The sequence below is a fragment of the Molossus molossus genome, unplaced genomic scaffold (assembly GCF_014108415.1).
Source record: "Molossus molossus isolate mMolMol1 unplaced genomic scaffold, mMolMol1.p scaffold_m16_p_2, whole genome shotgun sequence".
Classification (NCBI taxonomy): domain Eukaryota; kingdom Metazoa; phylum Chordata; class Mammalia; order Chiroptera; family Molossidae; genus Molossus; species Molossus molossus.
The window spans coordinates 130,405,171-130,428,398 of NW_023425355.1; the positions used below are offsets into that span (position 1 = coordinate 130,405,171).

Sequence of the window (23,228 nt, forward strand, 5' to 3'; positions counted from 1 at the left end):
AGAGAACACTGATAAATGTGCATCGGTAATAGCAGAGGAGACAATTTCCCAGCAAGAATAAAAAGAAAAAGGAACTACAATATGATTTACTTCCAGCAATCACTAAACGTTTTTACTAAGCATCTATTGTATATTCAACTTGGGCTAGGCATTATGGAGGTACTCGTGATGGTGATGGCCGCCACTTACGGAGTATTCACCAGGTGCCCAGCCCTGTGCTAAGTGCTTTGCTCTTGCACAAATTGTATTCAATTTCATGGCTACCCTGAGAAGTTGTTGTTATTGTTATTATTATCCACTGGACAGAAGGAGGAACTAAGTTTGAGTACTAAGAATAGAATAGTAATGACTAACGTTTATTGAGTACTGTATACCGGTTATTATTTTTAAACACTTTAACATAATTATATCATTTAATCCAGTGATTCTCACGTGGGGAGGGGGTGAGTTTGCTCCCAAGGGACATTTGGCAATGTATGGAAATATTTTTGACTGTCACAACTGGAGGGTGCTACTGGCATCTAGTGGGTAAATGCTAGGGATGCTACTAAACATCCTGCAGTGTACAGGACAGACCCCTTCTCCCCAAAAAGGAATTATTAGGTCAATAGTCACTGATACTGAGGTGGAGAAATCCTGATTTCACCTTTACCACCAGTTTATAAGTTATATGGCTAGTCAGTGGTGGGGGGGGGGGCAGGAATCATATCCAGGCAAACTAAACTGCTATGCCGAACTACCTCTCAAGATGGAGTGTAGGTGTGTTCTAAAAGGCTTTGAAAGCTAGGCAAGGAGGTTTCACTTGATCTAATAGGAAACAGGGAAGTAGTGACGATCAGCAGGCACAGGATGATGAAGAGAAGATTCTGTTTAAGGAGGGTCCCGCATATGACAAAGGAATGACTTAGGAACCTGCAGTGAGGAAGGTCAGGTAAAGTTGGTATCAGTAATCCAGATGACAGGACCCTGGATTAGTGCAGTAGCAAGAGAGAGGAAGTGAGGCCACTTCCGAGGTGTTTGGGGACTAGGTGAACTGGGAAAATGGAGGTGCCATTGGAAAGGGACACCAGGCCCTGGCCGGTTTGGCTCAGCAGTTGGAGCCTCAGCCTGCGGTCTGGAGAGACCCGGGGTTCGGTTCCCGCTAAGGGCGCGTACCTCGGTTGCAGTTTGCCCTGGCCCTGGTTGGGTCATGTGGGTGGCAGCCACTTGATGTGTCCCTTTCACATCGATGTTTCTCTCTCTCTCTCTCTCTCTCTCTCTCTCTCTTTCCCCCTCCCTCCCTCCCTCTCTCCCTCCCTCCCTCCCTCCCTCCCTCCCTCCTACTCTATCTGAATAAAATATCGAAAAGTGTCCTCGGGTGAGGATAAAAAAAAAGGAAAGGGACACCAGTTTTCAGGATGAATTCAATTCCAGACAGGTGAATTTTAAAGTGACAGTGAGGGGTAGCAAAAGAGAAAAGGGTGACTTTGGGCAAATCTGACAAGTTTTCCAGATTCAGCAGCCTTATATTGTGACTGAAATAAAAATATGTGCCCTACCTAATCACAAGGTGGTTATGGATATCAAATGATAAAAGAGACTAAATTCACTCATCAGACTAAATTTATTTTCATAACACTTTATAAGACAGGACTTAAGTGTGAGGGCCTATTGCCATCGATGGGATGGAAATGGAGACTTGTGTTCCTCGTCATAGCAGGGGTGACTAAAATCTGAAGAATCAATGAATCCTTGAAAGGACAAAGTTTAGAGGCAGAAAAACAGAAAGCCAAGAAACCCTACCGTCACAGGTAGGAGAAAGAGGAACCAGGAAAGGAGAGAAACCAATTTAATTCTCATTCATGGAAATGGAGACAGTTGGAAACACCTTTCAGTCAAGGATTCCAATCCGCGTTATAAACTGCTGGTTTCAACTGCTTTTTTACAGCTGCTCTGTTTCAAAAGGGCAATTTCAAATCGCAGACAGGCATGTCACCCCAGTGGTAACGTCACTTCTCTCTCTCTAACAGATTGACTTTGTGGCCCATGATGACATTCCATACTCTTCTGCTGGCTCTGATGATGTTTACAAGCACATAAAGGAAGCAGGTGAGGAATTCTGGGCTCCCCTGTCTACTGCGGCACAACCATCAGGTTTAATGAGACATCTGCCCTAGGTCTCCAGCGCAGACATACAAGTTGGAATTTCAGAGGTCGCCCAAGTAGTCTTTACAAGGCTCTGTTCACAGGTGCTAAATGGTACAGACACCAGTTAGATATTTATATAGGAATTAACCAGAGCCCCAAAGTACTGAACTTCCCATTTGAGGCATGATTTTAGAGTTCATCAGACTAAAATCACAGGACCCTATGTATTAAAGGGCAATCATTTTCCTCATTCACAATAAAGTCTTCACAATGGAATTATTTAAAAAAAATTTTTTTTTCTTTATTGATTTGAGAGAGAGAGGAAGGGAGAGGGAGAGATAGAAACATTGATGAGAGAGAACATTGATTGGCCGCCTCCTGCATGCCCCCCACTGGGGATCGGGCCCACAACCTGGGCATGTGCCCTGACCGGGAATCGAACTGGCGACCTCTTGGTGCATGGGTCGACACTCAACCACTGAGCCACACCGGCCGGGCATGAAATTATTTTATACTCCCAAGAAAGTTCCTTCCAGAAGAAGACAGATAAGTGGCTAATTAACAACCTGGACTCCTTGTCTGCAAAGTCAGTCCTGCCATATGTCATCTTGTCACATGATGATAATATCCTCAGGTTCCACATGCAGCGGCCAAAAAAGAATGGATACGTATTTGTAGATTCAGGTAAAATATTTTCCACCCCAAACTGTTAAGTGTTGTCGTGAAGGGCACACATGGTGCCTGAGCTTTGGAAGTCGTCCCATTTGTCACTAAGCATTTCTGTTAAGATCAGAGACTGGTCAGCTCCAAGGAGTTATTGGGGAGGGGGGATGGAGAGGCCGGTTTCCTACTACTGCAGACTCCCTGGGGTTAATTCCTTCATCAACTTCTCTCTTGTTACTTCTATGCTGCTGGATCACTGCTGGGGATTCGTAACAGATCTGTGGTTTCTAGACTCAGCAGGATTCTCAGGGATCCTTGGTGACATTTACCCCCTCGTCCCCCCCACCCCCGCCCTACCGATTTACCTGTAATTCGTGCATTCTTGCCTCCTCTCCTGCACCCTGAGGAAGAGGGTACATTTTGTGTCCCAGGCTAACCTCTTTATCTGAGCCTACCTTCTACCTCCTTCCTTCCCTGGAGCCTGTTTTCTTTCATTCTTCTTCCTCTCTTTGATCTCCAAGGTTCTCACTCTCCGGTAGTTTATTCTCAGCTTACAGTCATGTGCAAGTCTACCAAAACAAACCGAAATCCTTCCTCTACTCTCCTCCTTCCCTCCTCCTCCAGTCACCTCTTTGCTCAGCCCTCCCTTTCCTGGCAAGTTGCAGGCACAATCCCGTCATTCCTCGGCCACCTGCACTCTGACTTATGTCCATCCTTCCTCAGTTCTGCAATGACCTTCGAACCACCAAAAACAGTGGCCTCATTTCAGTCCTCCTCAAGGTTATAATGACCATGCTGACCATTGTCCTTTCTTAGATGCTTTTGTGTACTTCTGGGACCTTCTAATTTCCCTTTGTTCTCTCTGACCGACTGCTCCTGGTTTTGTCAGGTGTCTGTCCCTCAGCCCTGTCCAGCTTCTCCGTCTCACCAGCCTGGGCTCTGTACACCACCTTCCACGGGCCCTACAGCCCAGGCACACCCTGTTTAGCTCCTTTACTCTGCTGTTCTCTGAGCTAGGAATGCCCTTCCTCTGAGCTTCTATGCCTATTCCAGGCCCAGCTACAGAGCCAGCTTAGATATACCCCTCCTCCCTGTCCTCCTTGGATGCTCATTGCATGTGAATCCCCCTTTCAGCTCCCTTCTCATGTCATCCTGATGGCTTCTTGGTGTGTGTCCCTAGCATGAATGAGGTGCCACAGGGCACGGCCATATCTCATCCATTTTTGCATCCCCAGCACATGTGCCTGGTACATTTGTGGTATGCATCCATGCTGACAGAACAAGAGTACTTTTATGGAGTATGATGGGGAGTTAGCTTAAGATGGAAACCTTCTATCTGCAAAGCTTTTTCCCAACACATGGGGAATGGAGCCATTTTTAAAATATTTTTTTTCATTGATTTTTAGAGAGAGAGGAAGGGAGAGGGAGAGATAGAAACATCGATGAGAGAGAACATCAATTGGCTGCCTCCTGCACGCCCCCTTCTGGGGATCAAGCCACAACCTTGGCTTGTGCTCTAACTGGGAATCAAACCTGCGACCTCTTTGTGCATGGGACGATGCTCAACCAACTGAGCCACACCAGCCGAGGTGAATGGAGCCATTTAGATAATTTGGCACACTTCTGTCCTGTGGACTTTTTCATATTATTTAGATATATAGGGGTGATATTTTGGTCTGAATTATATGGACTTTGGATCCAATTTGTTTGCTTTTCATTGGTATCTTGGCTCTGAGTCCCTCACACACCCTTTTACTGAAGGAGATGCTGACCACAAAATTACAGGCATACTTGGAAGATGTTTCAGTTTGGGTTCCAGACCACCGCAGTCAAGTGAGTACAGTACTCCAAACCATCCCAGTCTCCCGGCCCAGCAGAACCTCAGTGAGAGATGGCAGGGCTTGCAAATTGACTTGTTTCAAAAATGACTATGATCTGAATAAAAGATCTTTAAAATTATATCTATGAATTTGCATTTTTCTTGCTCTAATTATAACAGGCAGGAGAATATAAATCACAAATCACAGGTGCTTTTTTGGGCAAATGTATAATGGAAAAATAGTCTCTGCTGTACACTCACTATCCAATACTTGTCATTTTTTCTGAGCTGAAGTTTTTAGTCAATGTCACAGAGTTTAAAATAATCACCTAAGAATTAAAATAGTCATTGCTTGGATTTTTTTAAATACCCTGCCTCCCCAGATTATACCCATTTGGATTACTTAAAAAGACAGATGGGGAAAAGGTAATTACTTCTATCCTCTTATGGGGTCAGATGGCTTTTCTGACCCTAAAAACGGAGATATTCAAGATGGAGGGGGCAGTATAGGAACCAGAATTACTCAACTTTTTTTTTTTTTAATTCCTCACCTGAGGATATTTTTCTTCTTATTATCAGATAGAGTGGGAGGGAGGGAGGGAGACAGAGAGAACCATCAACGTGATAGAGCCACATCGACGGGTTGCCTCCTGCACGACCTGACCAGGGCCAGGGATGAACAACAACCGAGGTACATGACCTTGACCAGAACTGAACCCGCAACTCATTGGTCTGCGGGCCGACGCTCTAACCACTGAGCAAACCGGCCAGGGCATCAGCTTCTTCATCTCCCTTCCTTCATCAGACCGCCTTCCATAAACCTCTCTTCAGCCTATTGCTGCATGAGAGTCTTGAAGCAGGGAAGAGTAAGGAAGAGGTGGGCTGGAATTGGCGGTTTAGCTAGAGGTAGGTGCAGAAGTAGCTTTTTAATGTCTTAGTTTACTTTCTGCTATTTTTATTTTCTATCATACACCTCATCTATAGATAGGCGCTGTAGATACATCTATGCATACCTTCCTACATACATTAAGCCATTATCTGGCATGATACAGATACACTAGTGAATTACCATATGCTTTACTTAAGAATTTCGAGAAGTCTCATACACCACATATTGTACTTGAGCTGCCCCTATTGCTGACATTTGCCATCAGAATCCTCTTCCTTGTTCTTGGGGGCCATTGGAACTGAACCCATGTTGGTCCCGCCATCTTCAGGTTGGCATGGGGCCTCTGTGAGACCATTTCCTCCCAAAGTTTCTGTAGGTAAATAGGGTGCCAGCCCCTCTGCTCTGGGCTTTCTCAGGGGGTCTCTTCCCTGTCCCTGGGTTTGAACTTGAGTGGGGGACAAGGGACTGGCCCTGCTCACATTCCCTGACTTCACTGCTTGCCTCCTGATCCCTCTCTGGGCTCTTTTCCCATTCCAGGGCTTATGGTAAAACATTTCTTACCCTGCGTTCACTCAGCCTTTGTTTGTTTTTTAAATTAATTAATTGATTTTTGTTACAGATGTTTCTCCTTTTCCCCCCACTGATTCCCCCCTCTTCCCCCCCTCCCCGCCCTGTCCCCAGGTTTGTTGTCCATGTTCATTGTTCATGCATACATGCATATAAGTTCTGTGGTTTATCTCTCCTCCACCATCCCCTCTTCTGAGGATTGTCATTCAGTACCCCACTTCCACGTCTCTAGGACTACCCCATTCCTCAGACTGTTATGTTCATTATATTCCACAAATAAGTGAGATCATATGATATGTGTCTTTGTTTGGCTTGTTTTGCTTAGGATAATACTCTCTAGGTCCCTCCATGTTGTCTCAAAGGATAAGAGATCTTTCTTTCTTTCTTTTTTTTTTTTAATCCTCAACCGAGGATATTTTTCCACTTTTTGTTCAGATAGAGTGGGAGGGAGAGAGAGGAAAAGAGAGAGAGAGAAACATCGATGTGAAGGGACACATCGAGTGGCTGCCACCCGCACGACCAACCAGGGCCGGGGACAAACTGCCACCGAGGTACATGCCCTTAGCGGGAACCGAACCCAGGTCTCTCCGGACCGCAGGCGGACGCTCCAACCGCTGAGCCAAACTGGCCAGGGCAGATCTTTCTTACAGCTGCATAGTACTCCATGGACACTGCTGGGGTTTAGAAACCCCTTTTCATCGTCCTCAAAGCCTGGCTCTTTCAGGTGAAGGCTTTACCTTTCATAACTATTGTTTTTGAAATGAGCCTTCACAAGGGCCTGTTTTAGAAGTCAAAAGCTAAACACAGTCCACTGGATTCCTAGCTCCATCTACCTTCCCTTGAGGTGGGGAAGCTCCATGCTGCCCCCAGCAGGGCTGGTGGCCAGTTCTAGCCTGTGCTCTTAGAAAGGGTTCCCTCAGCGGTCAGGCGCATTGGGTAAGAATGGGAGGCCTGACCTTCTCAAACACCAATCTTGTTTGACAGCCAGTGTGGCTCAGTGGTTGAGCATCGACCAATCTTGTTTGTAAGGAGTTCCAAGAAAAGAAACCCCAGAAACTTCAGACTTGCAAGGCTGCTGAGGAACATGTCTGGGAGGCGGAGAAACTGACTGATGCATCAGTTACATCAGTTTAAGTCTGTAAGACCTGAGCTGTGAGCCAGCTACTCCTTCTCTAAAACTGCTCTGAAGAACCTGGTAGAGACCAGTGCTTGTCAACAGAAAAGGAGCCTACAGATCAGTGCAGGATCTTTTCAAAGTGCAGATTTGGATTCGGTGGGCCTGGTGGGACCTAAGATCCCCATTTCTGAAGAGCTCCCAGGTTGTCAGAAACTGTGGGTCTATAGACCTCACCTAGAGTAGCGAAGATCTGGACTAGGGATTCTGGTTCACCCAGGCTTACCCTCAGGGCTAATTGGATCAGTGTTTCCTGGGGTGACATTCCTCAGCTACCGTGTAGAGTAGGGACAAGCATTGTCCCACAAGTGGTGGTTTTACTTCTGGGTGAATGGCCTCTAGTGAGCTAAGAAAAGGTTGTTTTCTTGATTTTAGGGAATCAAACCTCAACTTCCTAGGGGTAGGAACAGCTCCAACATTTTTCTAACTCTAAGCAGTCCAGCACCCTATTGTTACATAAGAAATTACTCCCACAGTTAGCAACTTAAGAGCCCCTTTATTTTGCTTATGATTTTGTGGGGTGGGATTTCACCAAGGGTTTGGCTGGGTGGTTCTTGCTTGGGGTCAGAGGACAGAGGCGATGGTTGTTGTCACATGTTGGCTGAGACTGCAGTTATCTGAAGGCCCATCTGGGCTGGAGGTCTCAGATGGGGCAGTTATGTGGCTGGCAACGGATACTGGCTGCCTACAGAGAGCTTCAGTTGGGCTTGACACTAGAGCACCGACACATGGCCCCTCTGGGTTATATGAGCTTCTCACAGCATAATGGCTGGGCTCCAAGAGTGTGTGTCCTAAGAGGAGGCATCTGGAGGGCTGGCCATCTCCTTAGAGGCTGCAAAGTTCCGACCTAGCCTTGGAAGTCACCTGGTGTCATTTATACTACATTCAAGTTGTTGCAAGCAAGTTACTAAGGCCAATCCAGATCGAAGGGGATGGGAATTGTAACCATGTTTAATTCACCACAATTCCCATTTCCACACTGAATAGTCAGGTGGTATTTTACTTGCCCTGGGAGCAGAGGCATAAGACTATATGGGACTTTTCATATGCCCAGGAACCCTTTCTTGTGCTCCATTGATCTGCTCTCTTGAGTTCTCACCAAGGAAGGGCCACAGCAGAGCTCTGTTTGGGGCCCAGGTATTGGAGGCCAGAGCATTCACTGTGGAAGAAAGATGCTCAGAAATGGCCTCTGCATCCACATTTAGCTTTTATACTCGAGTTGTATTTTGAAAGTCGAAAATCACTTTAAATGAAGCCAGAGGTATCAAGGGCATGAATTAAACTTTACAGCACTCTGCTCTGCTTGTCAGAGCTACATATCAAAATCCAGCAGCAAAGCGGGACGAAAAGATGGAGCTTAAATGAAGTAGACTGTAAGGTCCACATTACTCATCATCATTCTAATATTGCCTACTACTGTTGAAAGTTTCCTTCATTAACATGTGCTTTGCTGCTTCTTAAAATAGCTCCATAACCAAACGCTGCAATTCTGAAAAGCATGATAAAAAAGGTTCTCTGATCATGCTCATTACTGAATATTTTTAGCAGAGCAATAATTAGGATGTGGAGGAAGCCGGGTGCCTCATTATATCAGCAGAGGCCTTGGCTTCTTTCAGAGACCTACCTCTCAACCAGCCAAAGCAAATCTCTCCCCAAGGCCAACTTGCAGTTACTCCGCCACAGAGACCTCACCCTGTGGCTTCAAAGAAAGGGTGTGCTCATGTCACCAGTGTCTAAGTGATTTGCTAAAGTCCATTAAAAGCTAGAGAATCTTAACATTTCAGCAGGCAGGGGTAGAGTGAAATATGTCTGTTGAAAGATGGGACATACTTCCCACCAGAAGGCTCCGTTACTCCCACCAAGGCGAGGCTGTTATTTCAGACGCACCCCCTGCCCCCCAGGCTTAGGACCAGAGTTCTCCACCCACCAAGGCACCCTGCATAGCTGGGTCACTTGGGTGCTGTTTATTATTTTTATCCTCACTCGAAGACATTTTTCCATTTTTTGTTCAGATAGAGTAGGAGGGAGACAGAAACATCGACATGAGAGAGACACATCGAGTGGCTGCCACCCACACGACCAACCAGGGCTGGGGACAAACTGCAACCGAGGTCTGCACCCTAGTGGGAATTGAACCTGGGTCTCTCTGGACCGCAGGCTGATGCTCTAGCCGCTGAGCCAAATCGGCCAGGGCAACTTGGGTGCTATTTATATCCATGCATTTAAATGTTCGCATCCTCTGCCTTCCATTTGGTTTTCTGGAACCCACCTTTTTAGAAGGCGCTAAAAGAAGTTTTTGGTCTACTGGTAACCCCAGCTCTGTCCTCTGAGCTACAGAATGTTAGAAACTGGATGCTTTGTCTCTCACATCAGCAGTGCCACCAGCTGCTGAGACTGTGAAGGTGCAGATGCTATCAGGACAAAGCTCCAAAGAAACACCCTAGAAGGGGCCAAAGACTAGAAAATTCACCTATGTTGATAGATACAGAGAAAACTGGATTTGGAAATGCACTTAGAGTTCGATATTCATCTAGTCATTCATCCAACAAACATTCCTATAGTGCCTGCTTGTCACCTGGTGCCAAGAATGTAGAAGAGAATGAGACACGAACAGTTCCTTCCCTCGTGTAGCTTATAGTCAAGTGGGGAAGGTAGTTATTGAGCAAGTTGTTCTATAAAAACCTTGGAATAGTTGAAGGAAAAGAACAGGTGGACCTTGGTAGGGAAATAACGAGCAGGAAGAGCCAGTCGGGGGTTGAGAGATTTCCTTGAGGAAGTGACACTAAAGGGGAAACCCAGTGGATGACCAAGAGTTAACCGGGTAGAGTGTGTTCGTGGCAGAGTGAGGAGAGGGGACCAACCCTTTCAGGACACTGAAGTTCAGTGTGGCTGGGCCAAGGCAGGGTCAGCCTGTTGCCCAGCACCAGAGAACACAATGAAAATGTGCCCTCTGCAGCCGTGCAGCACAGAGACTTGGCTTAGGGAGCGAAGGGGGTGGAGAGCATCTGAGCTGAGACTGGAGAGAAGCACAGGGAAGAGATAATGGAAGCTGCTACAGAGCCAGGTCAAGGATTTGAATCAAAATATAGAGGACAGCCTTGTCAGTGTGGCTCAGTGGTTGAGCATCTACCCGTGCACCAAGAGGTCACTGGTTCGATTCCTGGTCAGGGCACATGCCCAGGTTGTGGGCTCGATCCCCAGTGGGAGGCATGCAGGAGGCGGCCAATTGATATTATCTCTCATTGATGTTTTTTCTCCTTCTCCCTTCCTCTCTAAAAAGAAAGAAAAAAAATTTAAAAATACAGCCCTGGCCAGTTTGGCTCAGCGGTTAGAGCATCAGCCTGCGGTCCAGAGAGTCCCGGGTTCGGTTCCCGCTAAGGGCACGTACCTCGGTTGCAGTTTGTCCCCGGCTCTGGTTGGTTGTGCGGGTGGCAGCTACTTGATGTGTCCCTTTCACGTCAATGTTTCTCTCTCCCTCCCACTCTATCTGAACAAAAAGTGGAAAAATGCCCTCGGGTGAGGGTAAAAAAAATATAGAGAGGACAGTAGAAAGCCAATGAAGCATGTTGAGCAGGCATATGCCACATTTTGAAAGACTGCTCTGTGCTCTTGCTATGTGGAGAGTGAATTAAGGGGACAAAAAAATGTCATCACTGGAGACTGGTGTTGAGGCTCTTGCTATAATCTTTGAAAAATATGGTGTTAGTCTGGCCGGAGTGGCTCAGTGGTTGAGCATCGACCCATGCACCAAGAGGTCGCCGGTTTGATTCCCGGTCAGGGCACATGCCCAGGTTGTGGGCCTGATCCCCAGTGGGGGGCATGCAGGAGGCAGCCAGTTGATGTTCTCTCTCATTGATGTTTCCATCTCTCTCTCCCTCTCCCTTTCTCTCTCTATAATCAATAAAGAAAAAAAAATTTTTAATGAGAAAGATGGTGTTATATTGGTTTAGATGGAGAATGGAGACAAGTGGGTCAGTTGGGAAGACATTTACTAAGTAGGTTGGTAATTGGAAGGAGATTGGGTATAAGGAGTGAGGGACAAGGAAGTGGCATGATTGTGCCCAAGGTCACCTTGCCTAGTCGCCTCATTTCTCAGCTTTCGAGACTCGGGTTAAGTAACTTGCCTTCTGAGGCTTGAGAAACTTGCCCAAATCTCCAAACCAAGAACCCAGCACCCCTGTCCCCAGGCTCCATCCATCATGCCATCCTGTGCCTGAGATCTCTGACTGATCTCATTTGCCAACACAGCACAAACCAGATTCTGGTCTTTGATAACATTTGTGACTTCTTTTTAGGCCTGTATTGGTATACCCAAATATATCTGAGGACTTTAAGAAAGTCCTGTTGGAATTTGGCAGCCCCTTTTTTTCTTTTTAACTCAGTCTCATTCATTCTATTTTGTGTGTGTGTGTGTTAAAGCAAATTTATTAAAGGAGCAAAACAAGCAGTCTCACTTATTCTAAATGAAAAGGCCTTTAAGTGGCGAAATCACCATCCAGAGTGGAACAGTTGTAGGGAGATAAAACCATCTAGCACCCCCAGAGCATGTCTTCACATCAGAGACAACATAAATAGAACACTTTTTCTTCAGTATAATGTGACACAGACTTCCTTGGGGAAGAAAGGAAGTTGTCAGGATCCAACTAATTCATCGACTGAATTGTTATTCCTGCTCACTTACTCATTTAATTTGCATTTATTGAACGCCTTCCATATGCTAGACACAGGGGCACTGATCCTGGTGCTGTGGGTGCAAAAACAGTCAAGGCATAACCTACGCTTTAAGAATGTTCTCTTTCTACAAGGAGACAGGCATTTAAAATGCTTTTATTAATGGAAGATGTGCTACACAGCTGCAGAGGACACCATTCTCATTCTGTGTCCAAAATGTAGATTCTGCCTGGTGGTGTCGGGACAGACTTCCCAGAGGCAGAACCATGAAGCTGGATGCTGCAGGATGAGGAGGATGCTGTGGCTGATATGGGCAGGGAAGGAGGAATCAGGGCAGAAAGGAAGGGCTGGGTATCAGCAAACACCTGGAGGTGGGCGAGTGCACGGAGCATCCAGGGAACAGGTCCAGGATGATGAACACAGAGTTTACGGCAGAAAAGGAGCGTACAGAACTGAGCCTGGAAGAGTCAGCTGGGGCCAGATGTGAAAACCCCACCGACACACCCAAGAGCTGCAACTTTGCCCTGGAGAGGAGGATTAAAGAAGATGGGTCAACCATGTCCATCTTAATTTTTTTCTTGCTATTTCCTCTTCCCTATTTGAACAGGAATGTTCGTTCCTACGCAGAGAACGGAAGGCATCTCGACATCAGATATCATTACCAGAATTGTCCGAGACTATGATGTTTATGCTCGTCGCAACCTCCAGAGAGGGTACACGGCGAAGGAACTGAATGTCAGCTTTATAAATGTAAGTGTACCACCTCGTACCCTTTCAGGACCACCACATCACACCACTGCCACCGTTTATTGAGCCCTTAATATAGGCCACGAAGTGTTCTTGATGTTTTACATTTATCATCTCATTCAATCCACCTAACAACCCAATGATGTAGAAACCAATGTTCAAGGGGGTAACATAAGCCAACCAAGGCACACAAGTAGTGAGCTTCACGTTTTTTGTTTTTTGTTTTTAAGTTTTTTCCCCTTTATTGATTTTTAAATTTCTTTCTTTTATTGATTTTAGAGATACAGGAAGAGACAGGGAGAGAGAGAGAGAATCATCGATGAGAGAGAACATCGATGGGCCGCCTCCTGCACGCCCCACACTGGGGATCTGGCCCACAACCTGGGCATGTGTCCTGACCGGGAATCGAACCGGTGACCTCTTGGTGCATGGGTCGACGTTCAACAACTAAGCCACACCGGCTGGGCATGCTTCATGTTCTATAAAGGAACTGCCTCACCTCCCTCCCCTTGCTCCAACCTCCCTCTTTAGAGCTGTCAAATTTGGGTCAAGGGTTTCTGAGAGATCTTCCCTCATGAAAGGCAAGAGTTCTCTTCTGCTCAAAGGGCAGAGAGAAGGACAGAGGCAATGGAAAGCTAAACCCAGAGAAAATGCTTTCTTGTTCTTTTTAAATTGTTCATTTTACTAAGGCCTTACAGATGCTCACCAGATACCTTAACAGCTGTTTTTTAATTGTCCAGAGAAAGTACAGCTGCTTAAATAAAGCCTCAAGCCTTTGGCTTCCTTGGGTATTTCTGCCGTATTGTTCCCACAGGGCTGTTAGGTGAATAATAGAGCAACTGTTAAAACATTCTTTATTATTTTTTTTTTTTTTATCCTCACCCGAGGACATTTTTCCATTTTTTGTTCAGGTAGAGTGGGAGGGAGAGAGAGGAACAGAGAGAGAGAAACATCGATGTGAAGGGACACATCGAGTGGCTGCCACCCGCACGACCAACCAGGGCCGGGGACAAACTGCAACCGAGGTACGTGCCCTTAGCGGGAACCGAACCCGGGTCTCTCTGGACCGCAGGCTGACGCTCTAACCGCTGAGCCAAACCGGCCAGGGCAAAACATTCTTTAAAACAAGCAAAACAAGCTGCTAAAAAGCAAAGTGAGCCGTTCAGTTGCTGGAGGTGATGTTAGTGAGTCTGGACAACTGTATGTGCCTAGACTCTGAGGAGCCCATGTAGTTGATGAAGACAAGAACTCTCCATCCATTCAAAATTTCATGCCCCCCCAAAAACCAGTGCTATATTTTCAGAGAGATTTTTCTACACAACTAGATGCTTATAATTATGCACAGCCATAATTATCCAGCAGCTTACACAAATCAATCACTAGTACATTCACAATGAGGAGGGGCTCCTTAATGGTAAATCAGGGATTGGTAGTTGTTCTCATGAAGTGGGGGGTTTGGGGGTCCAGGCTCTGTGGCTTCATGCAAGCCGGACAACAAAATGAAAAATGTCAGGTTCAAGTGCTAAGTGATTTTTTGGTATCTCTTAGAGAATAAAGCCCTGGTCATTTCAATAAATTAAACCATTCTTTTTTTTTTAATCCTCACCCGAGGATATTATTTTTTCCCATTTATTTTCAGATAGAGTGTGAGGGAGAAAGGGAGAAAAGAGGGGTGGGGGGGAGAGAGAAACATCAACGTGAAAGGGACACATCTATTGGTCACATCCCACACAACCCTGACCAGGGCCGGGGACGAACCACAACCCAGGTAAGTGCCCTTGACCGGAATTGAACCTACGACTCTTTGGTCCATGGGCCAATGCTCTAACCAGTGAGCGAAACCGGCCAGGGCTAAACTGTTCTTTGAAACTGAATTCAGTCAGCCATCCAAGCATGTCGAGCCACTTCCAAAAGTTCTTGCTCTTGCTCACTCCATTTAAGCAGCCCTGGGAGAAGCCACTTAGCTCAGGGAACCGTGTAGTCAGCGTGGACACTCTCATGGCCTTTCTGTGACAACAAACCTGGCCGCAGCCCAGAGATGAAGTCAAATGTGTTGGATGTGCATAGAGATGAATCCCAGAACCTCAGAGGCGACAGGAACCTGCTCAGGGTCAGCCACCCAGTCCAAGTCCATCCATTTAGAAATGAGGAAAGCTGAGCTCAGAGGGGACCTGACCAAAGTCCCTCAAGCAAAGGAGAGGTGGAGGCTGCAGCAGCCTCCCAGCCTCTTGACTCCGGGTCCAGTGCTCATTCTCCTACTCCGTGCTGCCTCTGAGAGCTGTATATAACAACCACATAGTAAAAATAGCTTCAGAGGCAGCACATACAGCTCGCACTCCACCCTGAGGCTGCAGTCAAGTTTGGAAAGTCTAAATCAGGGAATCCTGACCCAGTTTTGCAATATTGCAGGTGCTTCAAGAAATTCTGAAATATGAAATGAACTGCAGTCCCAGGTAGTAAAGAAAAATGACAAATCTTACTGCCTGTTTAGGAGAAAATGTATTGTGATTTCATGGAGGGGAAGACCCTCTGTCTCATGTTATTTTCATACCACTCTCAACAGGTAACAGGATTAAATCCCTATGTGGCTTAATAGTAAAGGGAGTGACAACACACACTGAGCTTTTACTAAATGCCAGGCTGTGCCAAAGTACAGTCCATGCATTATCTTATCTAATTGTTACAGCAACCCTATAGGGTAGGGATGATAATTATCCCATTTCACAGATGAGAAAAATGATGTTTAAAGGCGACATGTGACTTGCCTAACATATGATGCCTTCCAGACACATAGACATTTGCACTGCTGCATGAAGATAAAAGAAAAACAAAATCCTAGTCAAGAGACGCCATCAGGATAAAAGGTCTCTTCACCACCAAGGAAATTGATGCAGTTCAATGAGCTTAATGGAAAATATCATTACAATGAAAATTTTAGTATAACACATGGATTCTAAGGCCCAGCAAATGACCCAGTTTTTCTTTTTAAATTTTTTTTTCTTTATTGATTTGAGAGAGAGAGGAAGGGAGAGGGAGAGATAGAAACATTGATGAGAGAGAACATCTATTGGCTGCCTCCTGCATGCCCCCCACTGGGGATCGGGCCCACAACCTGTGCATGTGCCCTGACCGGGAATCGAACTGGTGACCTCTTGGTGCATGGGTCGATGCTCAACCACTGAGCCACACTGGCCAGGCGACCCACTTTTTCAACCATACTGTTTTTAACAATGTCCAAGTAAAACAGAAGACTCAGGCAACCTCTAAGTGGCCATTCTATGTACAATTTATACTTTTGTCTAAGTCCCAGCAGAATTGAGGGGGTATATTTTCCCAGTATCTACTCATAATAAAGAGAAAATATATTTTTTTGGTTCTATAAATGAATTCAACTCAGATGTTTACAAGAAAGAGAATATTAAAACTACTTGTACTTCACTTTACATATCCAATAAGACTAATGACAAGTGCCTTTTCTAGTAAGAAATATACCTTCCTATCAACCCAGCTCTTGGGAAATAGTAACGTCCTGATTCTTCAGGTTAAGAACAAACACAAGTTGAAATAAAATATAACCATCAGTGTGAATGACTGATCTCTCTCACGCCCTCTCAGATAAATCCATTTTTTCCCTCCTTTAATTTTTGAACAGGAAAAGAAATACCGTTTTCAAAACCAGGTAGACAAGATGAAAGAGAAGGTTAAGACCGTGGAGGAGAGATCGAAGGAATTTGTTAACAGAGTGGAAGAAAAGAGTCATGATCTAATTCAGAAGTGGGAAGAAAAGTCAAGGGAATTCATTGGCAACTTCTTAGAACTGTTTGGGCCGGATGGAGCATGGGTATGTAATTCTTTTCCTTGGCCCCGCACTGACGGGTGTTTTCAGGGTATCCTCCTTTTCATGTAACCACTCCAGGGTGTCTCTCATCTCAGTCCAATATGTAGCCTCGACTTTGGGCATCAATCAGCCTGAGTGACTTCAAGTTCTTGTCACTTCCTTATTTAGCTCCTGCTTTACCCCTCAGTACGGTACCCACTAGTACCCAAAGCCAGCTCTGGTCTCTGTTTTGATTTCTTGTCCAGAGCTTGAAGCCATTTGGTGATCAATGAATGTTATTATTGTAGAGGTTGGTTCTGTAGTTCATCCCAGGCTCCCAGTTGGAGATGATGCAAAGCTTGGAAACAAGGGTGAACTGTGTCAGTGGCATCATGAAACTTGTGTTGTAAGACAAGGCTAAATGACTCTCGGATCAACCAGGGGAGGAGGATGCAAAAGAAACATGCTGCCTTGGTCAGCTTTTGTTGCCAGGAACTCTCCTTTTTCATTGGTTGGAACAGAGAGAAAAGGTAGGATTTCCCCTTGCATCCGTGTCCATCATGTCCTGGTTTTCCCTCGTTTTTCCAGGCCATGTATACATTGGCACTAGTGTCTTCAGGGACTGAGGCCACAATCTGAATCTTAAAACAGAGAGAGAATATCGAGGGTCCCTTGCCTAAATTCTACAGAACATTCTGAATGAAAACTATGGGAAGGGAAAAGAAAATTCTGGAAACCACCTTGTACTCCCTTTGGTATTTTCTATTGTGCATGCATTTCAAGAGTAAATAACCAGTATTGTCAGCAGAGTTAATGAGGGTTCTATGAAAGAGATACGTTTACAGCTAACTTTCCTTTTAAAACAAAAAGAAATGATTCCATTTAATTTCCCTGATTTTAAGTAGCCTAGATTTCTTATTATGACATGAGAAGTCTCTAACAAAATCCACTTCGGCTTAATTATTTTATTGATGGGTTGTCACTCCTGCCTCTCTGCTCATTTGAGCTGGTTCATTATAGGATTATCTAAAAGTAAAACACTCAATTAGTAATAGAAAAAGAACGTTTGAGAAGTTGGAAGAGATGCTTTGCTGAAAGCCTTGTGGCCTCTACGTGATTATACAGGTGGATATTGTGGGCCAACCATGTCCTGCTGACTGAGTCCGCTTGAACCCTTGTTCACTTCTAGAAAGAAGCCAAGGGCTGGATTCCTTCTCATTTTCGCTGAGCATGTTAAAATGTTTGCTCCGGTCAGTTTAATTCAGAGGACATTATTAACGTCCTTGTGTATGCACAGTGCTAGGGAAGAACATGAAGATCAAGTGCAGACCCTGTTCTCTGGTGCTACATGGTCTCTATAACAAAGCCTGAAGTTTCTTGTTCCTCTAGTGTGCAATTCAATAGTTCACATTTTCACAACTAATTGTCAGGCTCTGAAGAAACAGCTAGTGTTTTTTTTAACGAAACCATATAGGTATTCATTTGCTTATAGGGATTCAGAACTGTGTCTCTGCTGAGCAGCTCTGGTATTGTAACTCAGGGGGCGGGTGTTTTCTCCATCTGGAATGAGCAAAGGCAGGGAAGGAAAATAATTTCATAGAAACGTTGTAGACCCTTGTCGTTTCAGGCTCCCAGTGAAGGTGAAATAGCAGCTAGAATTGTTCTAGGGGGGTCTGGTGACAGCGAGCTGAGGTGATTTTTAAGAAATGAAACGCAGCTTAGAGACTGGAGGTTTTTCTTTTTAAAACTTGCTATTAGTGTCAAAACTGTTATTAACATTAATTTACCATATCAGCCAGACTTAGACATTACTTTTTTTCTGTTGACATTAAAAGTACAGGAATAGTTACAAGGATATTAAACGCCAAGATAAGTAATTTGCTTTTCATGAATATGCTATTATTATAATAATTCTTTATTTGTGGATTTGGGACTGAAGCTCATTTCTTAAAATAGAGGATCTGCATTATCTGAAAACACAGTACTGATACAAATAACCCAAACTTGAAAAGGCAGAAAATAGAAGGATTTAAGGTGCAAATTTTGGTATAACAGGATTGGTAGGAGGCATAGTATTTAGCTTATAGTGGGTACTCCATAAAAATTTTTGAATTGACTGAATGGATGGACATATGTGTAATGAAGACCTATTCATAGAACCTTCCAACATTTGCAAAGGATATGATAAGGCTCGAATCTTCCACATCTATATCAATCTACATATACAATTAGATATGGTTCTGTATACAAAGCCTCGTTCCAACTTGATGTTTGGAAATCAAATTTAGCAGACAGACTTGGTTTGCTTGGCCCTCAACAATGTTTTACAATTTCTTTTTCTTTTTTTTTTTTTCATCCTCACCTGAGGACATTTTTCCATTTTTGGTACAGATAGAGTGGGAGGGAGAGAGAGGAAGAGAGAGAGAGACAGAGAGAGAAACATCGATGTGAAAGGGACACATCGAGTGGTCGCCACCTGCACAACCAACCAGGGCCGGGGACAAACTGCAACCGAGGTACATGCCCTTAGCGGGAACCGAACCCGGGTCTCTCTGGACCGCAGGCCGACGCTCTAACCGCTAAGCCAAACCGGCCAGGGCATTTTACAATTTCTTTTAGGGAGAGCACAAACTCTCTAGTTGTGGTGTTCACACCTCTCCCCACGGTTCCTCCTGCTCCCTCCTCTAACCTGACTCACATTTATGCTGCACACCTGTGTTCAGGGAACATTTGTGTTTGTTCCTCACAGTGTAGAGTCTTTAAGTCTCCCCAGGTGACCTCATGTTTGATATCAAACCACAATCTAAAATATAAACCCGTACATCCCATCTGAGTGGAAGGTGGCGGTGATCATGATGATGATGTTATGTCTAGAAGTTGTATAGCAAGTTAAACTCTTTTTCCAAAGTCCTTTCTATCCACTATACCCACTTTAGCCACATAAGAAGGTAGTAGGTATTACAGCTGTGTTTTAAAGAAACAAAGGCCTAGGAAACATTGTGAAACTTTCCTGTGGTCTCACAGGAGTTTGGAGCTACTGGGATGGAGCCGGGGGCCGAGCCTCTTTCTCCCGGTCAGCACTGTGTCCTTCATGATAGCAAAGTCCACAGGATGCTGTCACTTTGCATCACTTCAGGGTGTGGCATTGTGGAGAAAATGAGGTCCACCAAAACCTCTCTGAGGCTTTATGACAAAGCCAGTTGCCAAAATGGTACTTCAGGCCAGGTCATCTAGATTCAGGAGTGGTCTTGTCAGCCTTCTTCCTAAGCAAGCAAAGGTCGCAATGTCCATGGCTGGATTCGTTACCTATTAGTGTGTAACAAATTACCCCCAAACTTAGTGACTTAAAAACAACAAACATGTCTTATCTCACACATTTTGTGAAGGCCAGGAATCAGGAAGCAGCTTAACTGGATGGTTACAATTCAGGGTCTCTCGTAAAGTTGCAGTCAAGATGTCAGCTGGAGCTGCAGCCTTCTGGGGCTGGAGGGTCGTCTTCCACACTCACGCACGTGACCACGGACTGGCTACCTCAGTTCCTCACCACGTGGGCCTTTCCATGAGACTGCCAAGTGTCCTCATGACATGACAGCTTCCTTCTCCCAGAGTGACAGAAAGAGTGACCAAGACAAAAGCTATAGTCTTTTAAAATGTTTTGAGAAATTTTTCAATTACAGTTGACATGTTAGTTTCAGATGTACAAGTGATTAGACATTTATATACCTTACAAAGTGATCACCCCAGTAAGTCTTATACCCATTGGACACCAAACAGTTTTTACAACATTATTGACTCTATTCCCTTGCTGTACCCTACATCCCCATGACTATTTTTATAACTGGCCATTTGTACTTCCTAATCCCTTCAATCTTTTTTCACCTAGCCCCCTCTGGGTGGCCATCAATTTGTTCTCCGAATCTATGAGTTTGTTTCTGTTCTGTTTGCTGGCTGGGTTGGGGGAGGGCTCAACAAAGGAGAGAGCTGTCCTGACCCTGCCCCTCCAGCTCTCGTCCTGCATCTAGTCAATTCAGCTTCCCCTGCACGTCCCTGCCACCTTCAAGCTGCTGCCCCTGCACTGCAGCCAAGTGAACGAGCCTGTGAGTGAATGAGTCCATGCACAGGCCCCTCAGAGGATGCCTTGGTCTCAAGTAGCCCCCTGTTTCACTCGAACACAATCTCCTCTGGCTTTCCCAGCCAGACGTTATGGGAACTTCACTTGCCAGCACTGGAACCCTGGGCTGGGGAGCCCGTGCTCCTCAGGGAGGATCTCTGTAGCTGAGGTACGCCTCCTCCCTCCCAATTCTTTTTTATTTATTTTTTTAATCCTCACCCGAGGAAATTTTTTTTTTTTTTTTACATTTATCATCAGATAGAGTGGGAGGAAGGAAGGGGGGGGGAGAGAGAGAGAAACATCGATGTAATAGAACCACATCGACTGGTTGCCTCTGGCATGACCCTACCAGGGCCAAGCATGAACTGCAACCGAGGTACGTGCCCTTGACCGGAATCGAACCCATGACTCTTTGGTCCGCAGGCCGATGCTGTAACTGCTGAGCCAAACTGGCCAGGGCCCAATTCTTTTTTATTTATTGAATGTATTGGGGTTATACTGGTTAATAACATTATATAGTTTTAAGGTGTACAATTCTAAAATACACACTCTGTATATTGTATTGTGTGTTCACCACCCCAAGTCACACCATGGGTATGGGACCTGCCAATTCAGCGTCTCCACCCCTCCTACCAGTCTGAATGTGGCTCCTTAGTCATAGGACTTCTGTTCAGCTAGTCTTCAGGTGGTTCTCAGAGATGCTTGTTCTATAATTTAGTTGTAAGTCTGATGTGGTCATGGGAGGAGGCGAGCACAGCATTTACCTACTCTGCCACCTTGACTGGAAGTCCAAAAGCTATATAGTGTTTTATGATCTAATAACAGAAGGTGAGAAACCATCATTCCTGCCATATTCTATTGGTCACACTGACTAATCACGGTATATTTTGGGAGGACAATACACAAGGATGTGAATACCAGGAGGTGACGCGGCCGTCTTAGCAGATGGCTACCATAATTGCATTTGAGAATTAGAAGCAAGCAATCTACTTGTCAATCACTATAATAGACTATCTGTTCCCATTTATTTAATCTCATTGGTGGACTATCAGAGCCTAAGGCATTATTTTTCAATCTCATCACCTACCACTCTACTTATTTAGCTATAGTCATGTACCACATAATGACATTTCAGTCAATGATGGTCCACAAATATGACGGTGGTCTCATAAGATTGGAATGGAGGTGAAAACTTCCTATCACCTAGTGACGTCATAGCCATTGTAGTACAATGCATTACTCAGGAAGTTGTAGTGATGCCAGTATAAACAAACCTACTGCGCTGCCAGTAGTATAGAAGTATAGCACATACAATCATGTACAGTACATAATACCTGATAATGGTAATAGAGGACTATGTTACTGGTTTATGTATTTGCTGTACTATACTTTTGTCAGTAGTTTAGTAGTCTAAAGTTTGCTGTGAACAGTCTGCTGTGTTACACCAGCATTGGCCTCATACACCTCGTGTTTTCTGGGTCTCCTGATTACATTATTCTCTCTTGTATTTGATTTAATCTGGTGTTTTCTTATAACATGCTTTACAGACCTGTAGCCTAGGAGCAATGAGCTGTACCACAGAGCCTAGGTGTAGTGGCTACACCATCTAGGGTTGTGTAAGTGCACTCTGTGATATTCACACAACAATGAAATTGCCTAATGGCATTTCTCAGAATGTATCCCTGTTGTTAATGCATACATGACTGTGTGTGCTTGATTCTTCTAACCAGTCTTGACTTATACTCAAAAGAGCCTGTAAGCCAAGCGGAGCTACAAAGGGAAGCCTTCCCAACAGAGATTTGTTATTAGCTCTCTGAGGAGGGGGTGTCTCTTTGAAAGACACTCTGGCCCTGGCCGGTTTGGCTCAGCGGTTAGAGTGTGGGCCTGCGGTCCTGAGAAACCCGGGTTCAGTTCCCGCTAGGGGCACGTACCTCGGTTGCAGTTTGTCCCCGGCCCTGGTCAGTTGTGCGGGTGGCAGCCACTCGATGTGTTCCTTTCACATCGATGTTTCTCTCTCTCTCTCTCTGTTCCTCTCTCTCCCTCCCACTCTACCTGAACAAAAAATGGAAAAACGTCCTCGGGTGAGGATAAAAAAAAAAAAAAAGAAAAACACTCTGTATCAAGGAAGGGGCTTTAAAGAAGCTAAATTTTGAAGCTTTGTTGCCATGTTGGAGGCAATAGCATTCATTTCCAAGGTATTAAGTGGCAAGGAGCCAGGACTGAGAAGGGGTGAGTCAGCTTTCAGGGTTAGGTTTTAGGGTAGGCCACTCCTAGTGAAAGTTTGTGTAGTTTTGTTTGAAGTGTCTGAATTCCCAGAACAGACACATTCTATTTAAACATTAGTATTCCAACCAAAACAGTCCTTTATTGACTGAACACAGAGAACCGTTTCCTGTTCGAAGTGAAAGTGGGTCCATTCTGTTTTACCATGTGAACATAGAGCCTTTCCTAGGGGCACCAGGAGACTAAAGTCAGGTGCAAGTTTCTAGTTCATCCTGGACCACAAACTCCCTCTGCCCCAATCCAACCAATCTGCCAACCAAGCAGGCTTTTGCCATCTGATAAATGAGATTACCTTAAAGAAAAAAAAAAGACTTGATGTGTTTGTTTTTTATTAAAAAATTTTTTTTTATTTTTTAAAGA

The 23,228-nt window shown here is 44.9% G+C and overlaps 1 protein-coding gene across 2 annotated transcripts in view; it reads left to right on the top strand.

Moving 5' to 3' along the window:
• PCYT1B (phosphate cytidylyltransferase 1, choline, beta) overlaps window positions 1-23,228 on the top strand; it is a 108,054-nt gene that overhangs the window by 67,342 nt on the left and 17,484 nt on the right. For both annotated transcript variants that reach the window (XM_036271373.1, XM_036271374.1), the window contains exons 5-7: window positions 2,010-2,088; window positions 12,518-12,660; window positions 16,310-16,498. In XM_036271373.1, coding sequence (XP_036127266.1) covers window positions 2,010-2,088; window positions 12,518-12,660; window positions 16,310-16,498 — 411 coding nt within the window. The remainder of the gene's footprint in view (window positions 1-2,009; window positions 2,089-12,517; window positions 12,661-16,309; window positions 16,499-23,228) is intronic.